This window comes from Grus americana, chromosome 1 (genome assembly GCF_028858705.1).
Source record: "Grus americana isolate bGruAme1 chromosome 1, bGruAme1.mat, whole genome shotgun sequence".
Classification (NCBI taxonomy): Eukaryota; Metazoa; Chordata; class Aves; order Gruiformes; family Gruidae; genus Grus; species Grus americana.
Genome location: NC_072852.1, coordinates 81343581 through 81368079, shown reverse-complemented (window position 1 = coordinate 81368079; position 24499 = coordinate 81343581). Strand labels below are relative to the sequence as shown.

General features: G+C 38.6%; 1 protein-coding gene across 8 annotated transcripts in view; it reads left to right on the top strand.

Annotated features, from left to right (window-relative positions):
• LOC129215548 (potassium voltage-gated channel subfamily KQT member 1-like) overlaps positions 1-24499 on the top strand; it is a 537892-nt gene that overhangs the window by 280475 nt on the left and 232918 nt on the right. For all 8 annotated transcript variants that reach the window (XR_008580024.1, XM_054848960.1, XM_054848954.1 and 5 more), the window contains 3 exons: positions 10842-10917; positions 14427-14521; positions 15511-15551. Coding sequence is in view for 7 of the 8 variants with exons in the window: in XM_054848960.1 (XP_054704935.1) it covers positions 10842-10917; positions 14427-14521; positions 15511-15551 (212 nt within the window). In the remaining variant the exon portion in view is untranslated. The remainder of the gene's footprint in view (positions 1-10841; positions 10918-14426; positions 14522-15510; positions 15552-24499) is intronic.

Sequence of the window (24499 nt, the reverse complement as noted above, 5' to 3'; positions counted from 1 at the left end):
ATTGTTAAAGTCTGTACCAATATTTGAACTGGACCTGCCCAGTATGGATCATAGGATTCATAGCATGGATGTGCCATTCTTTAATAGTATCCTGTAAACCAGTTTACATCTTCTCTAAGGCATGTGGTCTTCATTCTGCACCAGCTGATGCAGTGTAGAGTGTATGTCTTCAGGGTAGAGTCCCAGTTACTGTGAGGAGAAAGGGCATAGACCAGATAAAATGCATTAATTTTAGAAGAGTATAAAATATTTCCTTTTTGGAAACAAATGTGTATTAAAATGGGACAAAATGAAACATATTATCATTTCAGGCTCAAATGCTTTCAAAATCTTTTGTTACATAATGACTTTTAAAATATTTTTCCTGTGAGTTAGGATGAAAACAAAGACAGGAAAATCAGAATTCCCCAGACCATGAAGACACAGATTTCCTCACTTACTCTGAAAAAAAGAATTTTTCCTGTTCTTTAATAGTAAGTCACGAGCAATTGGTATATGAACACTTTCCTTCGGTTTGTCCACTGGCTGAGCTAAAGGTCTGATAGAAAAAAAAATGCTGAGAGATAGCATCTTTTCCTGAGGGTAAAGAAAAAATGCACAATCTTTGAACAGAAAGTAGTTTCTCAACAAGCATGTGAGATGTTTTGAAATGAGTAGCTCAGCAAAACTTCTGGTTGCAGTGATAGTTTTGCACAAGTGATGCTTGCAGCTTTTAGCAAGATATTTATTTCTGTAGTAAACTATTGATAAGCACTGCATATTTTCAGTATTAGGCAAGTGAGGCCTGTAAGATTTTTATGCATGTTCTTGCATGAAATACAGGGTGGAAAAATAATAAGTATCTGTGGCCACACAAAGTTCCCTCTGAGGTTCTGTGAGTACGATCACTGTTGTCTGCAAAACAGTTTATGGACATTAAAATTTTTAAAAAAGGAAGATGATGATTTTTTTTCTGGTTTTGAAATGCCAATTCCTCTAATGGCAAAGCAATATTCTTTATTGGCACATGGGTTTGTAGAAACTGGTGTTGTAGCTCAAAAGTGGGCCGTGACTTGGTAATGGGAGTTTGCAAGGCCATTGTGAGAATATACGTGTTTTTGACAAGACCTTTGAAAGGCAGATTTGAAGGTGATCAGATAATAAGTCAATTTTAGAGCTAGCTTTCAGGAGTCTTTTCTGCTGGTGTAAACTGGTGGTTGTGTACCAAAACTTGATACAAGGCATTAGGGGAGGGCAAGGCGAATTTAATTTAAAATGGCTAGTTTCAGTGATTCACACTGTCATAATCACGTACTCACAAGTACAGAGATGTGCGTACCCAAGCAGCCTGTCCACCGTGCCTGTACCCCAGCTGCACACAGCCAGGTGGGCTGCTCAGCACTCCTTGCAATTGCGCAGAGGGCCAAGTAATGCTTTACGGAGTCTTCATCGTGCCTGTGGGATCTCCTCAGGATGGCAGCCAGGTGCCACTGAACCCTTTTTGCCTTTGGGAGCTGACAGTGGTCAGGTTCTTTTATCTCTCCGTGCCCTCCCACCTCTGGAAAACATTAGGATTTATTCTCTGCTCTCTGTCTCCTTACTAGGGTGTCTTAAGATGCCAGCCCAATTCTCTATTTTCCCACCATCATCTCTTAGTGGCTGGAGTCCTTTTTATGTCTAGGCAGAGGCAGTACCTGTTCCCTTGCATTCCTGAATCGGGTTTCTTCAAAAGCTGCTCATAAATGTGCTGTGATGTTGATGGTCTAGGCCCCACAGGCACCTGCCATTCTCACTGGGCTTTTTGTGCTGTTTTTCCCTTTCTGACGCTTCCATGCACAGACCTTCCCATTCATTCTCCATTCCTGCCAGTCTAAGCATTTCCATTACGAATTTCTATAATTACTGACAGCATGTCTTAAACCACAGGCAGAAAAATTAATGATAAAAATGTTTTAGGATTTCAGTCTCTCCTTGCAGTTCCCCAGAGAGCAGTACTCTCTCTTCCCTGCACCGGAGCCTGGTCTCCCCGCCAGGCCAGAGGCATTGCGTCTGGCACCGCTGAAGGTCCCTGGGAGAAAGACAGGGCTGGAAAAGGCTAAAATTGCTGCTACTCCAGTTGGAGAGAGGAGCATAGAAGCTGAATGCTGACAAATTTAAATAAAAAATAAGGCACTTTTTAACAGTATATAAAGGTCTTTATATCAAGGCCAGATGCCTTTCTGGAAAGTTACTTTAGTCCTTCACAAGGTTTTTGGCTCAGGGCAAGGGCAGCTGTGTGAAATGCAATCCCCTGCACTGTTGAGCAGGTCACGTTCATGATCTAATGGTCCTGTTTGGCTTCAGATGCTGTGGATGTCTTGCATTGCTGAGTATCTGGTGAACGGGGAGCTAATTCCCAAACAGATTGCTCAGGTGCTCAGCAGAGGAGGAGCAGAGGTTGTGAAGGTGGAGAGGGGAGAATGCTTTGGAAACTAGCCTCTGCTATGGGGACAGTGGCATGGCGGTTTACCCTAAGCCTGCAGATCAGTCTCCATTTATTCTTATCATCATTATGGGAAAAACATATTGTCACTGCTTTTTTTTCTGCTGAGTCATTCTACAAATAACATACGTCTTCATTTGGGACTGCTAATGGCCTTAAAATCCTTAGTGAAGGAAGCCTCATGGCACCTCCATGACTTAGGTTTTACACTTACTTTATAGACATATAAAATAGAGCATAGCCAGGTAAAAGGACTTGCACAAGATCACCCAGAGAGACAGAGGCCAGTTAAATCAATCAGTTCAAGAACCCAGGAGTTGTGTTTCCATAGCCCCTGCTGTAACTACTAAATCACAAGAGCTACTAAGGAAAGATCCTGCCAAAAGCCACTGTTTTTTTGTTTTTTAAAACCACAAGAAGCATTTTACTCAATTCCACAGGGTCTCTCCCCAGTACTTGGTGCAGATTAATTAATTACTTATTTTTTAAAAGAAATGCAAAGCCTTGGGCAGCCCAAAAGCCATTGAAGTTTTAATTCTCAGAACTATTCCCTGACTTGACTGTTATCCAGTTCCTATTCAGGCAAGATAGGAATTAAGATTAATGACCCCAAACAAACTGGTATTTCAGAGAATCAGTCTTTGCCAGGCATTATATTCTCATGACAGAAAATCATTGAGGCATAAATACAGTGCTCAGTCATTGGTGTATATTAACAACACCACGTTGTTCCTGCAAATGCTGAATACAGTGAAGAGGAAAATTAAGTCTTAAAGATCATTAAATTGGGTTGCGGCATTTTTTAAAGTGAGCAAACCGAAGCCCATCAAATAAGGCTGTATCGTTCCCTTTCCTCCTGCACCTCTGTGAACGCTATTCGGATTCCAGAAAGGCATCTCCTCTGCTGGGAGGTTGTTTGGGCTTGGTGATGGCTGTTTCTCTGGTGCCTTTTACTAGCTAGGCATTCAGCTCTCTTGGCATTTTTTTAAAAGGAGAATTGATGAAGACCAAGTCTTAAGGAGAGAGAAGTGAAAAAATACCTTTATCTGCTAGGATCAGAGACTGTTGTAATATGTGGAATAAAAATGTGTCATTGTCTGTTGGCGTTTGTCCACCTCCCAAGAAGGTGGTTGTGGCTAGGATCTGTTTTCTAAGCAAATGAGAACTGGCACTGAGACAAGAGCATTTCACCTATCCTGGGACCAGAAGTAGTCATGATACAGCACTAATACAGGAAGTTATTGTGGCAATTTCTAGAAGCTGTTTGCACAGGGGAAAAAAAAAAAAAAAAAGAAAATCTTTCTGTGTTTGAATTTCCACGCTGAAAAGACATCCCTATGGCATCATCTTGTTTGTTCTGACACTGCAGGAAGAATGGAAGAAATAAAATGGCAGAAAAGAGACCAGGCACTTTTATTTTGCTGCCAACAAAACATAGAGGAAAGATGTAACCAAAATATCCAATGGTTACTTTAGTTCTCAGAGACAGTTCAGCAGATGAATTGTTGTTCAAGGGCAGTTGGGCTCCCAGACACAAGAGCATTCTGTAGTAAGCTTAATTACTCATTTTAATTATGCATTTTAATTAGCAAGGCACTAACACAGAGCTTTTCTCCCACTTTCTCAATAAACCCACTTTGTAATATTACAGAACAAACTTGTAACTGAAAACTCCAACCGTCTAGGGTTGAGAAAAACAAAGTTCAAGGGGTTTTCTTCCTCATTAAATCCCATTCAGTGAGCAGGTTACATCTACCTCTGATTATTCTCAGGAGATTTCAACTTCCTTTTAATTCTGTTCATGGACAACATCAAGAAAACACACTGCCCTCCTGCTTCTCCCAGTGGTGTTTCCTCTGCCAATATATTGTATTGCCAGTTGCTCCCTGTAAAAGATGTCTTAGTTCTTCCTCTTCTAACAGTGTTTCTCCTCAGAGCTGTTCTTCTGTCCCTGCACTATCTGTCTTCCCTGCCCCAATCCCTAGGAGGACTACTGTAGGAAATCTGCTTTCTTTCTCATTCACTTCAGGGAAGGTCAGGTTAGAGAGGCAAGTCGAAGCAGAGGCAATTGCATTCTGGAATGAATTCAGAGAGGCAGCAGTGCATATGGTGATGGATGGATGGAGACAGCAAATGCCACAAAATCTCAGCAACATAACCAGATGCCAGAATGCAGCCCCCCACGAACATGTCTATTCTCTACTCTTTTCTGCTTTGCCTGCAACTGTACCTGCTGAGGAGGGATTTGCAGAATCTGCAGCATTCCTTCATAAATTGAGGCTGTCAGCAGAGACTGGTGAAGCCAAATAGGCCTCCAGGCTGCTCTGTTTTGAGAGAAGCCAATCCTAATTTATTTATAGTTATGAGCCAAACATGGGCTTGAAAAGAAAAGGTTCAGATAAGGATATGGTTAGAATAGAGATGCGGTGGGTTTGAGGTGCGATTGTGATTAGGAATAAAGGGGAAAATAAAGTTGTGCCAACATTTTCCGAAATGTTCTCTCAGGTTTCAGTGCAAATGACATCTTATAAAATTTCCATCATGTAAGTGGTGGAAATTCTCCAGAAGTATCTGTTCTTCACAAGGCTTTGATGAAATGTTACGAGACTGGAAACCTCTTCTGTTATATTTATGTTGTACTTCGCTGCTGCTCCTGGCTATGGGTGAGCTCTGGCATCAGAATCATCGCCTGACATTTCCAGGTGTTTGCATGTCAGATCCAAGCTGCAACCTTCTCTTAACTTGAGCCGTTTAAAAGGCTCGAGGCATTTTGTCTGGCTTTGTTCAGCTGAAGGCAACACTAATTTTATTTTCATTTATTGGTAGGAAGATTTTTATTTTTTTTTTCATTTGGACATTGTACTTCCCTCAGTATTTAAAACACATTATATAAGCTTCTTTTATTTCTGGTTCTTGTGATGAGAACCATCACCTCTCTCCACCACCTCTCTCCATCAACAGAAGGTCCACGTAGTGCGTGTGACTGCATATGGACTAACTGCTGCGCCTGTCTGTAATAAACTCTCTAATTTCATGTGCTTTATTATTTCTGTTTTCCCACCCTTCTTCTCCCCCAACAACTTATCGGTGCATGTTATCCATACGACGGCATAATGACACAGTGTAGCTACATTTGAATATAGGTGATATTTATCTGTGCTAAATATTGCCCTTCAGTTACAGTGAGAATCTGCAGTTTAATGAAAAATCTCTCCTCTGAAAGTCAACGGCCTATGCTACATGCATCTGGATACAAAAAGTACCCTGTGATGCCAACATTTCTTGTTTTTTATTGATTCTGGTAATGCTTTCAGTGCAAATAAGGCTTACTTTATATTTTACCTCATATCAGCCTATTTGAGATAATTGTACATGAGAAAAATTAAAGTTATGACTGAGAATCAAAGTTCTTTCCCAGAAACAGAGATGGGAAGTGAATACTCTTAATCAAATGTGATGTGAAAACAAAAAGGCGGATGGAGGGCTGAGCTTCTCAAATAACTTCTTTACATTTCAGTTGCCATCACTGACCTGGTCACTGTTTGTGCTGGCTTAGAAACGAATGTCAAGTGAACAACTCCAGAATAGATGATGCTGTATGTTACTCTGGGCAGGAGTTACAACATTATCCAATGACCAGTATTAAAATAGAGTTAGTGTGACTTTATATGTGTTTTCCTGCTAAGCAATCAAAATGTAACAAATGAATGAAGCCTAGCAGTAATCCAAGTACTGTAAGCATTTATCCTCAAACCAGTTTTCCAAATTGGGACAGAGAGCTATAATTGACCTTGCTGAAGTGGCCTTTATTTTCCACAGCTCATGATCAAAGTAGTTACATTACACTGAATAACTCTTCTAATTCACGACACCTGAATAAACGGCAAGAAAACCAGCCTGGAATGGAATGCACGTTCCACTATCTGGAGCCATCCTGCAGCACAGCCTGAATAAAGTCATTCCCCTTGTCCCTACACTGAAGTGAACACTAATGATTAAAAAATGCTTCTGGACTGAAAGGTGCATCACACTGGTAACAGACTTGTTTGGAGACTTGAGCTGTGTCTCTGCATGGCCTGGAATATTTCAAACTTTGCTGGGGTTTAGGGTCCATTTCCATATCTGTTTTTCACTTAAAATATTCCCTGGCTGTTCCAAAGCACATTAAGCTGAAAGTTATCGGACTCCATACAAAAGAAGAAGAAAAAAAGTAGGTTTGAACTGGCCAACACAAGCTTTTAACAAACAGAGTGGTATATAAAGCTAAAAGAAAAAAAATCCCTGGGGATAATTTCCAGAGCTGCTTTGGATTTGATCATCTCTCTTTTCTCCTCTGGTTCAATTATTTTCAACTGAAAATGTTTGGCTTCTTTGGCTTAGGCTACCGCCTTTCTGCAGTTAAAAAAAAAAAAGTCTTAAACGCATCCAAGTGTTTTAAGCTAAAAGCAGTGACTTTTCACGGTGCGCTCCGAGCCACAAGCAGAGCACCAAACCTGGGGCTGCAATGCCTCCTTGGCACACAGCCGTCCCGCCAACCTCTGCAGCCACATAGGCACGCTCAAAACCTGCAGAGGGGAAGGTCAAGTCAGCCAGCAAAGAGGGGCCCCTTTCTCCCTCATCCACTAGAACAGTTGCTGGAGGGTTACTCAACATCGGATCAGGGTGGCAACTGCTTGCTAACATACGTTAACATACGTTCCTCCTTTTCCCTGCCTCACCACAGTGATGTGACAGCCCAGGAGTCCGTAAGTCAAACTAGGAAAGACTCATTGTAATTAAGGATAGGTTTGACTGTTTTTAAAACTGAGCATCCTGCTGAGCAAGCAGTTAACAGAGAGGTAAGGAACACATGCTGTTTTGCAAATGGGTCCAGGGCTTGGGTCCTACTTGAAGACATAGTTATAGATGATGTCAATATCATTTATGGATCCAAATATATGTTATTTCAGTAGACATGTCATGGTATCTATTATAGTTACAGATGTTACAAGCTTCCATTATTAATTTTTTTATGTGCTCATGAGTTTCCAAAACTTTGATCACTTCTGTTCAAATGTCATTTTGTTCTCCTTTACAGTCTTTTGGGGAAAGGCTTTAACAAAACCTTCTTACCTGTTGTTTAGGTTAAAAGATGGAAAAGTATGCCATTGTCTGTCAATGAAACTCTGATCATATTCTTTTGAGCAAAACATACACAAAAAACAACCCACCCAATAGTAACACCTCACGTCAGCATGGGCCCCATCCTTACGAAGTCTAGATTTATGCTTGGTTTCATGAGTGAAGCTTTTAAACAATTTAAATAATGTTTTAATGTACTGGAGAGCATCTCCGTGTGTGTGTGTGCCACTGCCCTCTGCTGCATAGAGGCAGGAGAGCTTGGCTGCTTTCATAGGGGTGGAGGTGTGATAAACCACCCACCCATATTCCTACTTAGAGTAAGTTCTTGGGTCCTACTGACTTAATTTGAGAGCTAGAGCTATGAGAGTAGTTAAATCTTTACCTCCATGGGAGTTGGGACCATGATATCTGTGAAGATCTGTCCGTTTCTGTCTTCTGTCAGTAGAAAATGCCATGTGGAAAGGGTGTTCAAGTATGGTGTCCACCACAGCTCCCCCTGGGTTGTTGTATCATGAGTTGCATATCTCAAAATATCTAGGAGATTCACTGAAAGCAGTGTTGTATTTCTATTGAGCATTCTATAAAGCATGACCTAAAGCACCTCCAGCCTTTTATTCTTTCCTGTTGTGTGCTGTGTTAACAGACTGATACCCTCCAGGCTGAAAGGTTTTGCCCAATACAAGTTTTTGGGCTAAAATATAAGAATTAGCAGAATAAATGTATTGGGCCAAATACAGGGATAAATGGAACCAGGCCAACAATAGGTGTATTTATCCATTCTGGACATCAGTGCTAGGAAACGATGAAAATCAGCTAAAATCTCCAAAAATGTTTAAGATCACAGCCAGCCACACTGCCACAGCCCCCCATCAGGAATCCTCTTCGCTCTGCTTACTCTACAGAGCAGGGAGTTTAACTCATCTAGAGCTGATCTCTGTCATCTAGAGCTGCTATGCTCCTTATGGATTTATTGAGGCAATTAAGATAACACATCCACATATCTCAGTCTATGGATTTGCACCTTTTCACACTCTTTTTTCCATTAAAGCCAGGTTTCATGTATTTGTCCCTCAGTTTAATACTAATGACCATTAAATCTGAACAGTAACATACTACTTTTTCAAAATTTGCTCCCAATGAGATTGGTGCAAATTTTGCCAGTTAGAACAGACCAATATCAAGTGCTATTGAATTATAGTCAAGTGATTTTCTTCACTGTATTTCACAAATAAATAACTTTTCTCTCTAAAAATGAGACCTGTTCAACTGTGCATCAGGTTCCAAGAGTCAGCCTTATGGTTTTGGACACTTAAACTTGATAACACATCAGAGAAAGCTCTGTAGCCCTGATTTCTGCTGAAGGAGGGGAAGTAAGAGGAAATTACTGCCTTGGTTTGTTTCCATCTCTGACTTCTTCAAGCTTATCTATTTGAGGCTGTTTAAACAATGCATGAACCATTTCTTATGGATTACCCTAAAAAAAACCCCCAAAACTCTTAAGTATATCTATGAAGCCTCACATCATTTAGAGCTAGGGGATAACTTCACGATTTTGTCTTAACTAATACACAAAGGAAATAGGATAAACCCAAAACCTTAAATTGTTAGTCTTTTCTGGTTCTAAAAAAAATGTATATATTACTTGTACAGGCTGACAGACAAAGATTTCTCTATCAAATATGTGCCATTCACAAGCAGAATGCTGTCTCCATTCTAGTCACTGGCCACAGGAGCTCAGTGGGGGCCCTGAGTGTCAAGCTGAGAGCTTTTCTTTCACCATAATAAAGGTCCTGTAGGCTAAACTGCTGGTAGGCCGTCAGTGGCACTTCTGAAATCCTTTGATGGGCTTACACAAATGCAAAGATTCGTACTTAGCAATGCTGTTGATGGTATACAAGAAGTTCTTGAATCTGCTCACCGTCTATTCTCTTCCATTCTTTGCATGTATATATATGGATATGTGCGTGAATATACATAGATATATGAAGTGTCAGGATATATGTAGTATAGACACCTGAGTTTCCACGTATTTGTGCATGTATCTAATATTAAACTGGGGCTTGAAATAGAAAGAGGAAGAAAAAGCTACTGAAAGCTTATTTTAAAAACCCTGTTCCTGTGGCTATGTTATCTCACCCCATCAGACGCACTAATTTTAGCAAAGAGAAATTATAAAAATGAAAAACAATGCTAGTTCTTACATACAGTCCCTGTTTGTTTAGCTTTTATTTACTTCTCTATGAAATAATATGCTGTAATCTTTCCACTTTTTAAAGACTTTATCTCTAAACTGTGGCACCCAACTAGGTGGCCTAGCCAATACTTCCTTTTCCCTGGTCAGATACACTGGGAAGAGGTGGCAGACTGTGTTTTCAGGAGATTTGAGAAACTTGCTGGCAAGCTTTCCTAGGGTTATCATCTCATGTCAAAGATGATGTCTGTATAGAACATAGACTTCCTAACAATGCTGCGTCCTTGGAAGGAAAATTTTGTTTTCTTTATTTCACTCATTTTGAATGAATGAAGAAGTCTATGGGGAAGGAGTCAGTCCTTAAATAAAATAATTGCTCTTATAATTACCATTTTCCTGCTTCCTCTCTACCCTTCCAAAGTTCACTGTAAATAAGAGGGTGTGGTAATTAATTGCCAGCCAAGTGGCAGAATGAATGTTCTGCAAATATAGTATCCTCTGGGTGAAGTGATATTGTTAAGTTATAATATGTCCAGTTCTGTGTTTGAATACCAATACAGACAGCCACATGCACACACACACACATGTGCCAAGAGGGTGTGTTGTGTTAATTTTAAAATTTTTTTAGATATGATATTTCAATTCTTCTTTTTAAACTTTTTAAAGGACTTAATTTTGATGCAGTAGAGCTCATGGGCAAACACTCAATAAATGCAAAATAAGGAATGCAGTCATGGTTCTAAAAACATTTAACATTCTTCAAACTGATGCCAATTGTATGCATTGACAGTAATCCTATCTAAACCCCTCCACACGTATTATCTTTGTACACCTGCTTTCATTGTCTCAATTTCCAGTTTTTTATACTTAGAACCACAATATACAAGAGGATAAAGCAACAGAACAAAATATACATGCGCGCACAGTGTGTTATGCTACAATTTTACATTGCAGACATAAAACATATTTGTAGATTTTGGTGCTTAGAGTCAACATCTTCCATTGAGATATTGTTCCTACTTTTTTTTTCCACAACTGGTGCATGTCTGTGTTTGTCTTTCTTGACAGATTAACTGAAGCACATCGAACAGCTGTAAAAGTCATCAGGAGAATGCAGTATTTTGTAGCCAGAAGAAAATTTCAGGTAAGCAGCACCATTAACCACTAGTACAATTTGTAGGCTTAAGTATATAACATTGAAAGTGCTCTGGGAGTGAACTTGTCTTTGTGCATGCAGTTGTAATAAGTCAAAGGTACTGTTTAGGCGCTCGGCCTCATACTAACCCTGTGTGGATTTTTTTCATAGTGTGAGCAAAACTCTTAACTATCCATGGGTATAGTACGATATGGAAACCTTCTGAATTTGTGGAGTCAGCATAGTTATTTTTCACTTCTCTCTTTTGTTGGGGCTCTTTTTGTTTGTGTCTTTGTTTTCTTTACTATACTGACCAATATATAAACTACTTACTCATCTACTAGAAGAAGGGAAGAAAAGACTGTTGGAGTATCTGCTAAAATACTGTCTACGCTGATCATCTAACGACTGGTTAGAGAATGTTCAACTAATTGTGTGCTATTTGTGCCTTACAGATCAGCAGATCTTACTGATGAGCACTAAGCTGTGTAAAGTGGTTTTCACATTTGTGGCCCACATTTCCAAATTTTTTTTCCCAGAATGGGCCATCATAGAGAAGCCTTATTTTATGAAATTGTGGAGCATCTGCCCTCTGGAAGTTTGCTGTCTTTATGTTAAATTTCCCAGTAAGATTACAAAGTGTTCAAAGTAAATGTGCTGCTTTGGAAAAAACTGTCTTATTTTGCCTGTTCACTAAGGCCCGTTATGACAAAACTTGTTTGGAATGCGATTCTGATATCATCATTCTCATCACCCATGTGCTGGTGATGCCATGGAAATGAATAATTAACTTCTGGCCTGATTTTCAAAGCCCCTGTTATTTCCATCTGAAGGTTCATGCTTTTTTTGTCCAAGAGGGTCCACTGCAAGTTAATCAACTTTCATAATCCTTTTGAAGAGGTTATAAAAAGATAAAGCAACAACCTAAACTTCAGGCAGGTCTGATTAAAGCTGAGCACTTAATTGCAAGGGATAGAAGTCTGAGATAAGCTCACAGCACTCAGAAGTCTCTGAATTAGGGCTGACAGATTAGCACATACATTTCCCAAGTTTATGCAGAAATGGGTCTTCAGATGACCTTATCTTATGAAAGAAGACTAGGAGAAGTCAGTTTGTTTAACTCAGCAAATAACAGGAGAGCAGGATTATATTGTAAATACACCAGAGAGGTAAACACCATGGGAAATTAAAAAAAAAAAAAAGGGAAGAGGAAAGAAAATTAAAGAGACCATTCCCAGAAAATAAAATCAGTATGTAAATTAGGATAAAAATTAGGATATTTCTAACACCAGAGACCTAATTCTGGAGCTGTCAGACCGTAGCAGTCATGCCAAACCTTAAAAACTGAACTTGCTCAGTCTGTGAAAAGGATTCTGCGAGTTGGTGTTCATGATAGGGAAGAAGCAGCAGGAATTATCTTCCACTTTTTTCTTTCTTGGGACTGTGAATTATAGCTTATAGCACTCCCCATGCTAATTAGGTTTTGGAAGTTGAAAGCCAGGTGATACTATTTTGAGTTTTGCATTAAGAGCTCTAATAATGCTGGATGTAGGATGCTGAGCCCATATGGCCAGGATTTGGGATTATGGTCAGAATGAAATTTAAAGACGTTCATCAAGTTCTGCATTTACCAAACCTCCCCAGAAGCCCATTACCTCCCTCCTTAAGTTGTATTGTACTAGCATTTCCTAATAAAAACATGACAAAAGATTGTGCCGAAGTTTGGCAAGACATAAGATGCTCAGATCTAAAGCTTTATGGGAAAAGAGGAGAGAAAAATGGTGAAAGTTGGAAGGATATTTTTACTATGCTTTAGAGAGGACTCAGGCAGACTGCAGCGCACGGTACTTTTTGCAACTATAGGATTCAGAGCTGATGATTCGGTAAAAGGGATAACAGATAGAAGACTTCTTTTGAGGGAGAAAAGAAATTTCATTGGGAATTAGAATTAATTATGCACATAGTAGCCCATGGGGGAGAGGGGAGGGAGGTGGGGAAAAATCCCCAGCACATCTAGGCTCTGCGCCATGCATCGTGTTTAAATAGAGAGTGTCCAAAGGAAAAGACAGAGGATTTAGCCAAAATGCTCTCAAAGCACCCCCACTACTCAATCTAAAGAGTGATACTGGCACTGTTTCTCTGGGCGAAGACAATAGGCTGCTTTTCTGGCCAGAAATAGTGATGTGTCAGCGTCTGCAAAAAGTGAAGCTGGGGAGGACAAAAAAAAAAAAGCGATAAACTGAAAGCTGAAACCTCCCTCCCCTGCAAAGTATCTCCTCTCACAAATGCATACAAACATACACACACGCTACCAAAGCCATGAACTCTGCTGAAAGTAATAATGCAGGTAAGTGCTGACGGCTGAGCTCAGGGAAGACATTTTATCATGAAGAGCTTTTGCTTCTCCATTCATTTCACAGGATTTGTTTCCATTCCAGTTCCATGCTTTCATTTGAAATTTCTAGGATCCTGTGGCTGCCTTCCAAGCATGACTCCAGCACATACTGTAGGTGTTCAATGCATGTGTGCAGCGGTGCATGCTAATGGCTCTGGCTGAAGCTGTGACAGAGTGGAAACAGACAACAAGATGACTAATGAGCTGTTTTCAGTAATTTCCAATTACTAGATTTGCAGTTTACCTTTCTTTTTTTTCTTCTTTTCTTGAGTCAGGGCCAAAAAGGAGACATCTTGCCCCACATTTCCCATAGGGGTTGGTATGGCTCTGAAAATGCAGGTATTTTCAAAAGGACATCATTTGCGTTTATTCCATCTCACACACACATTTATTTTACTCCATAAAATTTTACCAGCCTGCACTTTTTATAATCACATCACTTTATGCAAATCCTCTAGACGTGTTTCAGAATTCTGCCTTAGTACTTACAGCAAGAAACCAGAGCTTGAGAGAAGCATCTGGATTCTCATTAGAATGGGAATAAAGCTGGGCAGATGGCAGATTTGTAGCGCGCTCGCATTTTTTTATCTGTCCTTTTTTCATTTATTTGAATTGCACCTTTTTTCTGACCTAGTAGGTATCATTAAAGACAAAGAAGGGCAAACAAAATCTCCATGCAGCAGTCTTCAGACTTATGCAAAGCATCTGTCCTCCCAGTTACTTAAGCAATAATATTTCTGTCACCAGACATCTTTAGTTTTTAGTCATTTGATTCTGGGTCCAAGTGTTATGAATTGGGCCTATCTCGGTGCTTCAGTCCTCTGACATTATGATTAACATACGGGTTTGGAATGAGCCAAGAGATACCGCACATGGTAGTCTTAGATAAATTATCTTGGTTTTGTGGTTTTTTAAATACACTGTGAAGGTCTAATATTTTGCTCGGTATGAAGTAACATGAAGAAATTACTCTTCTGCCCTTTTTTATTCATTGCAACAAATGTTGCAAAATGGCAAGCAAATAACCTCTGGAAGATCAAAAATAGAATGAAGGCCTTTCTGAAATAAAAATCAAGTTTAAACTGTGCTTACCTTTCAATCTCATGTGCGATTCCTTTCACAGCAAGCTCGGAAACCGTATGACGTACGTGATGTGATTGAGCAGTACTCACAAGGACACCTCAATATGATGGTTCGGATAAAAGAACTTCAAAGAAGGTAGGCCCTGTCTACCTCATGAAATATTTGATTTCTCTGGTGCCAGCTGGCTTTAGGAGAGATGTGTACTTAATGAACAGTAATTGTCCAAAATTGCAAGCACAACAGGGAGCACAATATCTAGAGGATTTAACTTAGAGTCATTTTTAACCCTTTTTATGACCAAGTTACAATTATACTTTCTCCTCCTCCTCTCCTCCTCCAAGTGAACTTGAAAGAAATTAAGGTGCATGCTGTGAAGTTTATAGTATTGAGTACTTTCTGCCCTCTTTTTAGAAAAGGAAAACTTTTCAAATAATGATTTACCCTTCTGTCCCTCCTCTGTGGTTCTCCACATTTGAGAGAAATCTGGTTCACTTGTGCTCCCCTCTCTATTTGGAACTTTTACCTTCCCACATTCTTCCTTGCACATGCTTTCTGCGAGTTTTGGGATCACAGCTGAAATATTTTGCCACAAAACTATTCTCTTCTGTTTCAGCACAAAGTGCTTTTCTCTTTACAAATTAACACTGCTGACTGCAACACCAGACTGAACTTCTCTGGCCCTTAAAAGAAAAAAAAAATTCCTGTTGAATGGAATCTACTGTGTCAACATATATAGATATTAAATCCGCCTGCATGAGATTCAAGGAATAGTTGCAAATGTTATTAAGAAGTCATTCTGTTTGTATAGTCCTTGTTATTAGATTACATAAGACACAGGAGAACTATGTTTTAGTTACAACATGAAAGTCTAAGAAATAGAACATTAGCAGTCACGAAAATAACAATAATAATATGGTTTGATTTGGGAGAAAAAAACCTCTAAAGAACATAACCGCTGACAGTATGTGCAGAAAATCATGCTAGTCTCAGGTTTTTACTTGCTTTGGTTTAGGTTTAATGCTACTGTAAATTCTCATATAAATTATGTTCCTATGCTTTTCCTAGCAACAGAGTTTAAGTTACTTGGTAATTGCACTGCTGGTAATTCTCTGTTTGCTTTTCAGATTGGACCATTCTTTGGGAAAGCCAGGCCTTTTCCTCCCAGGTATAGTGACTGCATTTTATGTAAAATGATTAGCTTCATATCTTTGTGAAAACAGCCATAGCTACAGTAATATTGATTTATAATCCAGGCAATTATGCATGAATATCTAAGTCTGTTAATAATCCCTGGAATGACTGTGGAAAGATAAATACCTTGCATTCAGGTGGTGGTGGAGTAAATGGAAATTAAGACTAAACGTTAAAGATTTGTATCAGTTCATAATAAGTTGTAAACATATTGCTAGAAAGTTTTCCACAAAAATATTCTTTCTAAATCCTTTGTGCTGGGGTTAGAATATATGTTGGTTCCACTTTAAAAGATTTCTTCTTTTCTGAACAGCCTATGGGTTTTAGTTTTGGAAAGCTCAAAGGAAGATCAAGGGTATCATTCAGGAAGAACTGGGGTAGCCTTGAAAGCTGGAGTGATAGAAGTGGTATGAAATTCAGTCATAGAAAATGCAAGATCGGGCGCAGCGAAACTAATTGAAAAAAATCTCCTACATGCTAGTAGTGGTGAACAGTCTGGCATTTTTTATGAAAAAAGAAAGGCCTGGTATGCTAATTAATTGTAAGCAAATGCCAACTGAACGTAAGAAAATGCTGTGATATATCCATGAAAAATTTAGTCTGATCCTAGGATCAGGAGAGAGATTTTCAAGACATGCAGAGAAGTACACAGGTCTTTGCACATGACTCAGTTAAGGCCTTGTGTGGCATATTTTGCAAAATTCTGATTCCACATCTTTAGGAGAGACTAACTGCAACAAAACCAGAAAAGAAATACTAGGATGACTAGTAAAAGGAGAACCTATTTCATTAGTGGGAAACAGAAGTTTGCACTTTTTTAACCTAGCAAAACAAGGGCTGGAAATGGTTGTCTGTTAATTCTTCAAGGGGAATAATTACCTGGGAGGCAAAAGGAATACCTAAGGGAAAGGACAGTGCAAGCAGCAGAACACGTTTGTGAACATTTAAGCTGAAAATTAAAGAGAAGTCCCTGACCATGCACAGCAGTGAGATTGTGGGAAAACCTGGTGATGGGAATCATGGAGATCTGAAACCTGAGTGGTTGTATGGGAAGGACTGAAAGAAGCAGTCATTTTTTTATCGCAAGAGATTTAGTTCAAATTTCCAGATGCCCTGTCTCATTCTCTGTCCTTACAAACTCAAAAATTACTTAGGAACGGAAGACCCATATCCCCAAGTGACTTTGAGCACTCATGGGCATCAGTGTAACTGAGGGTGCCAAAGTTATTTCCGAGCCTTTAAAAAGCGCCAGTGGTTAAAATGGTTTATACTATCAGAATGAGGAGCATCTCTCAAAACACACCTTTAACATCTGACTGCTGCAGTAGTACAGTCTTCTTTCTGTGTAGCTGAGCTGGTTTTGGACCACAGGAAAATAATTCGTCAGCTTGAATACATGTATAAATATTTATGCTTAGAATTCATTCCACAATGTGCAAGCTAAATTTATGGAAGAAGTTTGCTTACCTTCAAGAATGTATTATTTTATTTCAAATGTAAGATTACCAAATTAGAGCTGTAATTTATTCTCAAAAAAAAAATTAGTTTTAGAAGCACTTCTTATGAAACAGCTTCTTGTTTCAGAGGTGGGGATTAATTAGAAGTGTTGGCTGCAATGAAACTAATTCTGAAATAATGTTCTGAGCAGTTTGGGAAGCTGAATATGTTCAGGAAGTTTAATCTCACCAAATCTTGAGTCAAAAGGATCATAGTAACCATTGGGAGGATCTTAGGTGGGTCTGTGGATTTGAACAAGTGTTCAAAGTGTTCAAGTGTTGAAAAGAGTCTAAAGTACTGAGGAAGAGCCATGGGGTTGTGTTCCCAATTAATTCAGTCCTGGGCAACTAATATGCAAAGCCTACACTAGAACACTGGAGAAAAAAAGTGATGTGAATAATCTGCTTGTAGGCAGCTCAAGTCAAAATCTGCCACATGCTTTTTATGATTTTTTATCAGAAATTCTTGTTTTGACTTAATATGTGAAAAAAAAAACCAACACTGGTTTCCAGAGGTGAGATAAGTTGGGTTAAGTTCATCTTCAGAATTCATGATGGATATTCTTACTGGGGAGAGAATCATAGGACTTCAGAGATATTTGGGAAAGCCATAGTCTGTGCTCTGGAGAAAATTATGACATCTGTGTCTATGCAACTAGCTTCCGTTGTTAGTCTTTTCTTGCAACATTACTGCTGAATAGCTGCTTTGAGACAGCTTAGATGCAAAAGCATGGTGGCCCTGCTAAGAATGATGTCTACAGCATGCCAACTCTATAAAGTCATACTTTTCACAAAGACATATGGCTCTGCCCTCAAATGGACTGAATAAATACTGACTGGCCAAGGTAAAATGGTTGTTAGGGATGCAAAACCTGGGAAGCTGTTATAGGTTTGCAAGACCAAAACCAGAAGTTATTTGATCTGGTAGTTATTTTATCTAAACCCTCCACAAATCCAAAAATAAGATAAGTGGTTCCAGATAAATGGTCTGTAGAACTAAAACTAGGGTTAGTTTATGATTAGTCTGGGTATTATGCAACCCACCAATAATCAAGTGATGAATAGTGATGAGTGGTTATAGCATTGGTCTGTTTTGGGTGGAAACAGACTCTTGCACTGTCCTCTTCCTCTGGAAAATAGACTTCTTCCTGAGTTTTCCTCAGAATGGGTGGCTTATTCTATATTGAAAATGTATTTTCAATATGATGTATTTTTCCATTTCCAAGGCATTGCTAAAAACCTTACTTGTAAACAATATGGGCGTTTCCTCCAGACTGTGTTATTTTAGTATTGATGGCAAGCAAAAGAGAAATGACAATGCAAAGAAAATTAAACCGCCAAGGAGAAAAACATGAGAAGAATTTTCCTTTCCAGCTCCTTTTTTTTCCTGTTTTATTATGCTCCCATTCAAAGAATCTTAGGGTCTGATTCCAAGCCCGTTGAAATGAATGGGAGTCTTTCCAGTGACCTCAGTGGGTTTTGGATCAGGCTGTTACTGAAAATCTGTTGTCAACTTTGATAATATTATATGAAGTAATTGCAGTGTGTCTGTAGTATTATTACCTTTCAAAAGTGAATGATGTCATAAAAGATCCAGAATCTGAATTCGCTGGAAGCAATTATTGTTATTTTTCAAGTTAGTTTCTCAAAGATAAAAGCACTAAAAGCTGTGTTAAAACAAGATAAGGATACAAGAACAGAATAAAAGCCATGCTGGGTCAGACCCGTCCTGACTCCGACGGAGCCAAAGAAAGGTGCTTTGGGAAATGTATAAAAAAAGGGCATGCATAAGCCTCTAACCTTCCTGTAAGCTTTCAGCCATTTGCAGACCAGAGACTTCCTGACATGGTTTCTGTGTATTTAGTAGTCCTAATTGGTTTGTCCTCAACAAGCTTGCCTAGTTTCCCCTGTAAACTTTTTACATTTGCAATATTTTGTGACAAGAATTTTTGTGATTTAAGTTTCACATGCACGTATTGTGTATAATCCTCACTTTTTGCTTGTTTTGGTCTTAGCATCTACTAGCTTTCTTTGAAACTCTTAGTATCAGGACTGGATTTAAAAACATTAAGATAATGAATAAATTTTCCAAAGACTTGAATCCCATTTTTATGAGTATACCCAGAAGACTGTGTCTTATGAAAGCCCATCTCAGTGCTCCAGGTAATGCAATTTCCTAAGATGAAACAAAGGTTCCTGTAATAGTGAACAAATCCCTTAATAATTGAATGTGTTGCTATAGAGGCAAAGCAAATGTTAATAAAATTTATTGAATTAATGAAGCAGACACTTGTGTAATGATACAAATAAGAAGAGTGTAATACTTGACCTTCACTACACATGGTGGAGTTAATTGCTTTTGAATGCAATTTTTGAGACTTACTATAGCTTTTCAGGGGCAAAGGTGAAGAATAATGCCAAGGTAAAACAAAAGATCCAGTGTTTGGGTTCAGAAAAGTACGCAAAAGGCTGATGTTTATCTGCAGTTCATCTGAACCTCTTGGGTCTGCATAACACAGGTGGGAATCCCTGGTGAAAAAGGCTTTCTTGTAAAATTTTGACAGTTCTGTTGTTTGCTTTTTTTTCCATTAAATGCCACCTAAGCTTTCTTATGCTATTTCCTTCCCAGCTGTTAAGAAGAAATTGGGTCACAATATCTTTTAAAGCATAATAAATAGGCTTAGTTTAATTTTTATCTTTTTAAGTCAATCAATATTTGAAATTAGAGATATCCATATTTCTGCAGGAATTGATTTATTCCATCCTTTCTGGGACAAAATCCATGGGAACTTGGTCGAAAATAAAACCACTTAGGACATTTTCTGTAGCTGTCAGGTTTCACAATCTTGTCTTTGAAAGTTCTTTTGATTACTGGGGTTGATCTACCTCAGCGCAAAGAGTCAGCAGAAATATCCCATATATCCTACTTTGAGGGCTTGGAGACTGCATCTAATTTACTGTTCATCCAGGTTCTCCCAACACTGTTGAATTGCATTCTTAATAAAAAGCTAATAAAGAAGCTCACATTTTATTTCGAATTTGCTTTAAAAATAGCATAATGATTGTGTGTGTCTAAATCCTGCAATCGGCACCTTCTGGAGGAAGGGCAGAAGTGTGATGTAGTTCCTACCAGATTCAATGTATATGGCTTCTGTCTAATAAATTGATTTTATTCTTCCTCATGAGCTGCTTGAGCAAATGGTGTCATCTCAGAGGCTCGATAAATGAAGCAGATAGGCAAACTTTTGTTTAGGGCTATTTTATTTGTTGAAAGGTGATGCATGTCTTTAATCTGGCAAGTTACTCACTGCAGATAGATTTTTGCAACTTGAAAAAGCTAGAAATTTCTACTTCCAGTGTATACTGTTGAACCTTCATAATGGAACAGTTAGCTTTATCACAAAATTTTCTGTGTTGCAGTGCAGCCTTCTAAACTAAAATATTTTCATAGTTTACTCTTTTTTTTTTTTAGACTGTCCAAGAGAAATCAGAAGCACCTGATCTAGTACTGTGTCTTACGTCTTTTTAATTTCTTCTGCCTATCAGTTGTAAAAGGCTCTGGCTGACAAGAAAAGAGACTCAAGTCAAAAGTCATGACGCCTAAGGCGACATTCTTATTTGCTATTTTATGGATCCCAGGTTTAAAAGGGCAATCCTGGCTTGCGTTTTCAGAAGCACACCTGGTTTATAAACCTAAGAATCTAGATCTTACCATAAGCTCATCACAGTTTTCCTTGCATAGAGCTTCTACAGAACGGAAACAAATACAGATCCAGAAGATCGTAGTTGCATTGAGTTAGACTAAAGAAAGTAGTGGTATCTCTTGCGCTATCCTGCTTTCTGTAGTCCCAGTACTGAACTTGATATAGTTTGCCAAGGTTTTGAAATGTCTTTAGCAATCTAGAGTATCCTAGGTGTCACAATGCTCAAATTCCTCATTTTCTACTTAAAAAAACCAATGACTTTCAGATAATTTTTTTTAATTTTTGAGTTAGCTCCCTTTTAGCTGTATACACCATAAAAGTAAAAATCAAGGAAGGACTCTTACTCTGCAAAAGCAGAGTAGATAATTTCCAGCTTTTTTCATTTTCGACCATCTATCTGCAATTCATTCACTGTCTTAATGCTCCCCATAAGTATTTTTTCTAATCAAATAAAAAAATCATTTTCTTAAAAGTTTGGTATATTCTGATGAGGTAGAGCACACTAATTGAGTAAAAGAATAAGATTATGGTGCTGTCCCTCATTTTATTTGCTCTTTTCCTCTTACTCATTTCAGATGGTAATTGCTGTTTTTCATAAAAGAAGACAAACTTGAATAACAAGTAATATGTCATTTATATCATGTGCTTCCTTTTGGGGAAAGAGGAACACCTAAAAAAAATCAGGTTTTTTTACAAGGCATCTCTTGTTCACTAGAAAAAGAGATGTGTCACCTTTGTAAACATATTAGGAAATAAATACAGGATGATGGTGTTTTGAAAGTAGTATAGTATGTATACTCAGGAAGGCAAAGACTTTCAGGCAAGAAATTTATGTATTAATAAAGATGAGAAATGCACTAGATGACCCAAGAACTATTCAGTCTCCTGAAGTATACTGCCTGTTGCTTATATAGTAGTGTTTTATCTGATTCAAGTCTGAGTATATAAAATGATGGGTTTGTATGTTACCAACCATTGATACAAGCTTGTTTCAAGATATTTTTTTTTTCTTCTCAGCTAAAATTTGTCCATATGTATTTTCATCTAGGTATAAACAATTGTGCCTCCTTTCATGATGATCATGCATGTTTCCTGTGTCTGTGGCTTTCACATTTATACACACAGTTACTGGATTGCTTAGCTGGTCTATCTGTTTTATTGCAGACCGATACAAAGAACAGACAAAACTCAATGCTAAAAGAAAGTTATTTTGGATTACAAAGCAAAGAATGTAAAAATTAAAGCGTTTCAGATTTATAGTTAGCCATACAATCTTTTCCGCTATGTAAAAGTAAATAATATAATGTAGGAAGTCTAAAATCATATATCTTGAAAAGACTTGAGAGAGAAAGCATAAACATGAGATAGAAATCAAATGTACTAGAGCAGTGTTATCTGAACTTCTGCCCACTCTTCTTACCACAATGGTCTGCACATTGTATACATACCCCATTTACTTTTAAAGATGGTCTTTATTAGAGAAAGATGCTTGTAAATTAGAGCTGAATGCTGATTTAAATGGAGGCTAATAAGAAATGGGAAAGACCGCAGCCTTTGGTGACTTATACAGCCTGCATGCCAATAAAGGGGTGGACATGACACAGCTACATGCATGTATATCATTCTTTTCACTTCATCTGATAGGAATGCCACATGCCACAAAATAGCTTCTTACTGCTTATCTGCTTCCTATTTTCTTGCTTTCTGTTCCACACCACATTCGAGAATAACTAAAATAGGAAACATTATTAACTTGGGTTTTTTTGTTTTGGGATGTCTTCGTGATTATACAAAGGATGTAATTAGAGCTGGTGAGGAAATTATTCTTTTTTTTCTTTTTTTTTTTTTTTAAAAAAAAAGCTTATTGGAATATTTCTTTAGGTTTGGGGATCTTTTTGGTTTTAGACCTAAACAAAAACACTATCTACCCACTGCTGTTCAAATCACATCCCAATTTAGAGATCCTTAAAGGCATGTTTTTCCTGGTATATACTTTGAAAGATGATAAGTGTCTAGATTTACTATCTAGAAAGTAGACTGCAGAGTTAATTATTTCATTTTAGACAGAGATGAATAAATAGATAAACTTGAACCTCAGCCACTTATATTTTAAGAGGTTTCTGTGGTTGTGAAGCATCCTGGCTTGTATCAGAAATAGTGTGGTCAGCAGCACAAGGGAAGTGATTGTCCCCCTGTACTCGGCACTGGTGAGGCCGCACCTCAAGTACTGTGTTCAGTTTTGGGCCCCTCAGTACAAAACAGACATTGAGGTGCTGGAGCATGTCCAGAGAAGGGCAACAAAGCTGGTGAAGGGTCTAGAGCACAAGCCCTGTGAGGAGCAGCTGAGGGAACTGGGGTTGTTTAGCCTGGAGAAAAGGAGGCTGAGGGGAGACCTTATGGCTCTCTACACCTACCTGAAAGGAGGTTGTAGCCAGGTGGGTGTTGGTCTCTTCTCCCAAGTAACAAGTGATGGGACAAGAGGAAATGGCCTCAAGTTGCACCAGGGGAGGTTTAGATTGGATATTAGGAAAAATTTCTTCACCGAAAGGGGTTGTCAGGCATTGGAACAGGCTGCCCAGGGAAGTGGTGGAGTCACCATCCCTGGAGGTATTTAAAAGATGTGTAGGTGTGGTGCTTAGGGAGATGGTTTAGTGGTGGACTTGGCAGTGTTAGGTTAATGGTTGGACTCTATGATCTTAAAGATCTTTTCCAACCAAAATGATTCTATGATTCTGTGATTCTATGAACTAATGAATGATAAACAGCATACACGTATGAACCAATCTGTGTTATTTTCTGTACCCACACAGTGTCCTTGAACAATATTTGAATTTTTTCTCCATACAGTATTTACTACTCCATTTCTCTTTTCTAATGCCCGCACAGAGCTGTCAAGGGTCCATGACCGTTTTAATACGCTAGGTGGTCTGTAAAGGAGGAGGAAAGCAAGAATAACTCTTGCCAGCATTGCTTTTCACTAGTCTTCCTCTAAGGTTGTGGCACATACAGTACAAGTTACCTTGAGATGAACTTTAGTGCAAATATATCACTAAACCTACCACATTAGCAAACATACACACTGCTCATAGTAATGGTAAAGCAAATACCATTCACTGAGAAATGCAAGAATGTGAGTTTCCTGCAGAATGAGCACATACAGGCAGTTACGGTGGACGCTGATGCACTGTAAATTCACATCTCAGCCTGCTTTCCAGTAAGCCTTTCACGTTTTGCTCATGCCCTAAGCAAAATGGACTTAAATAACTGTAAAAACCAAAGCTCAACCACTCATAAAAGTGGAATAATTTATGGAACAAACAAGGAGTAATTATGCCAGCCCAGTACTGGAAAAATAGTTAAGTAGAGAAAAGTATGTCCAACTTCCATTGACATAGACTTCTAAGTTACTTTAGTATTGAGGTGTGGGGTTTTTTCTTGTTAATATTTTCTCCCAGTTCAGAATATATGTGTTCTTGAACTTTGTTCCCTGTGAAATAAACCCCCCAAACTATGGCATTCCTTTGCAATTGACCACGTAAACACAAAGAATAGACCCCACTTTACCCAGTTTTCAATCTTGGCTCCCAGTCCCACCATTTGTATTGTGCAAGTGAAATAAATTGCATAACTGAGCTTTAATAACTCTCACAAAAGCTAGGAGGGAAAATGAGGATGGAGATACAAGAGCTTTTCCCAGGGTCACTCATTTACAGAGAGTATAT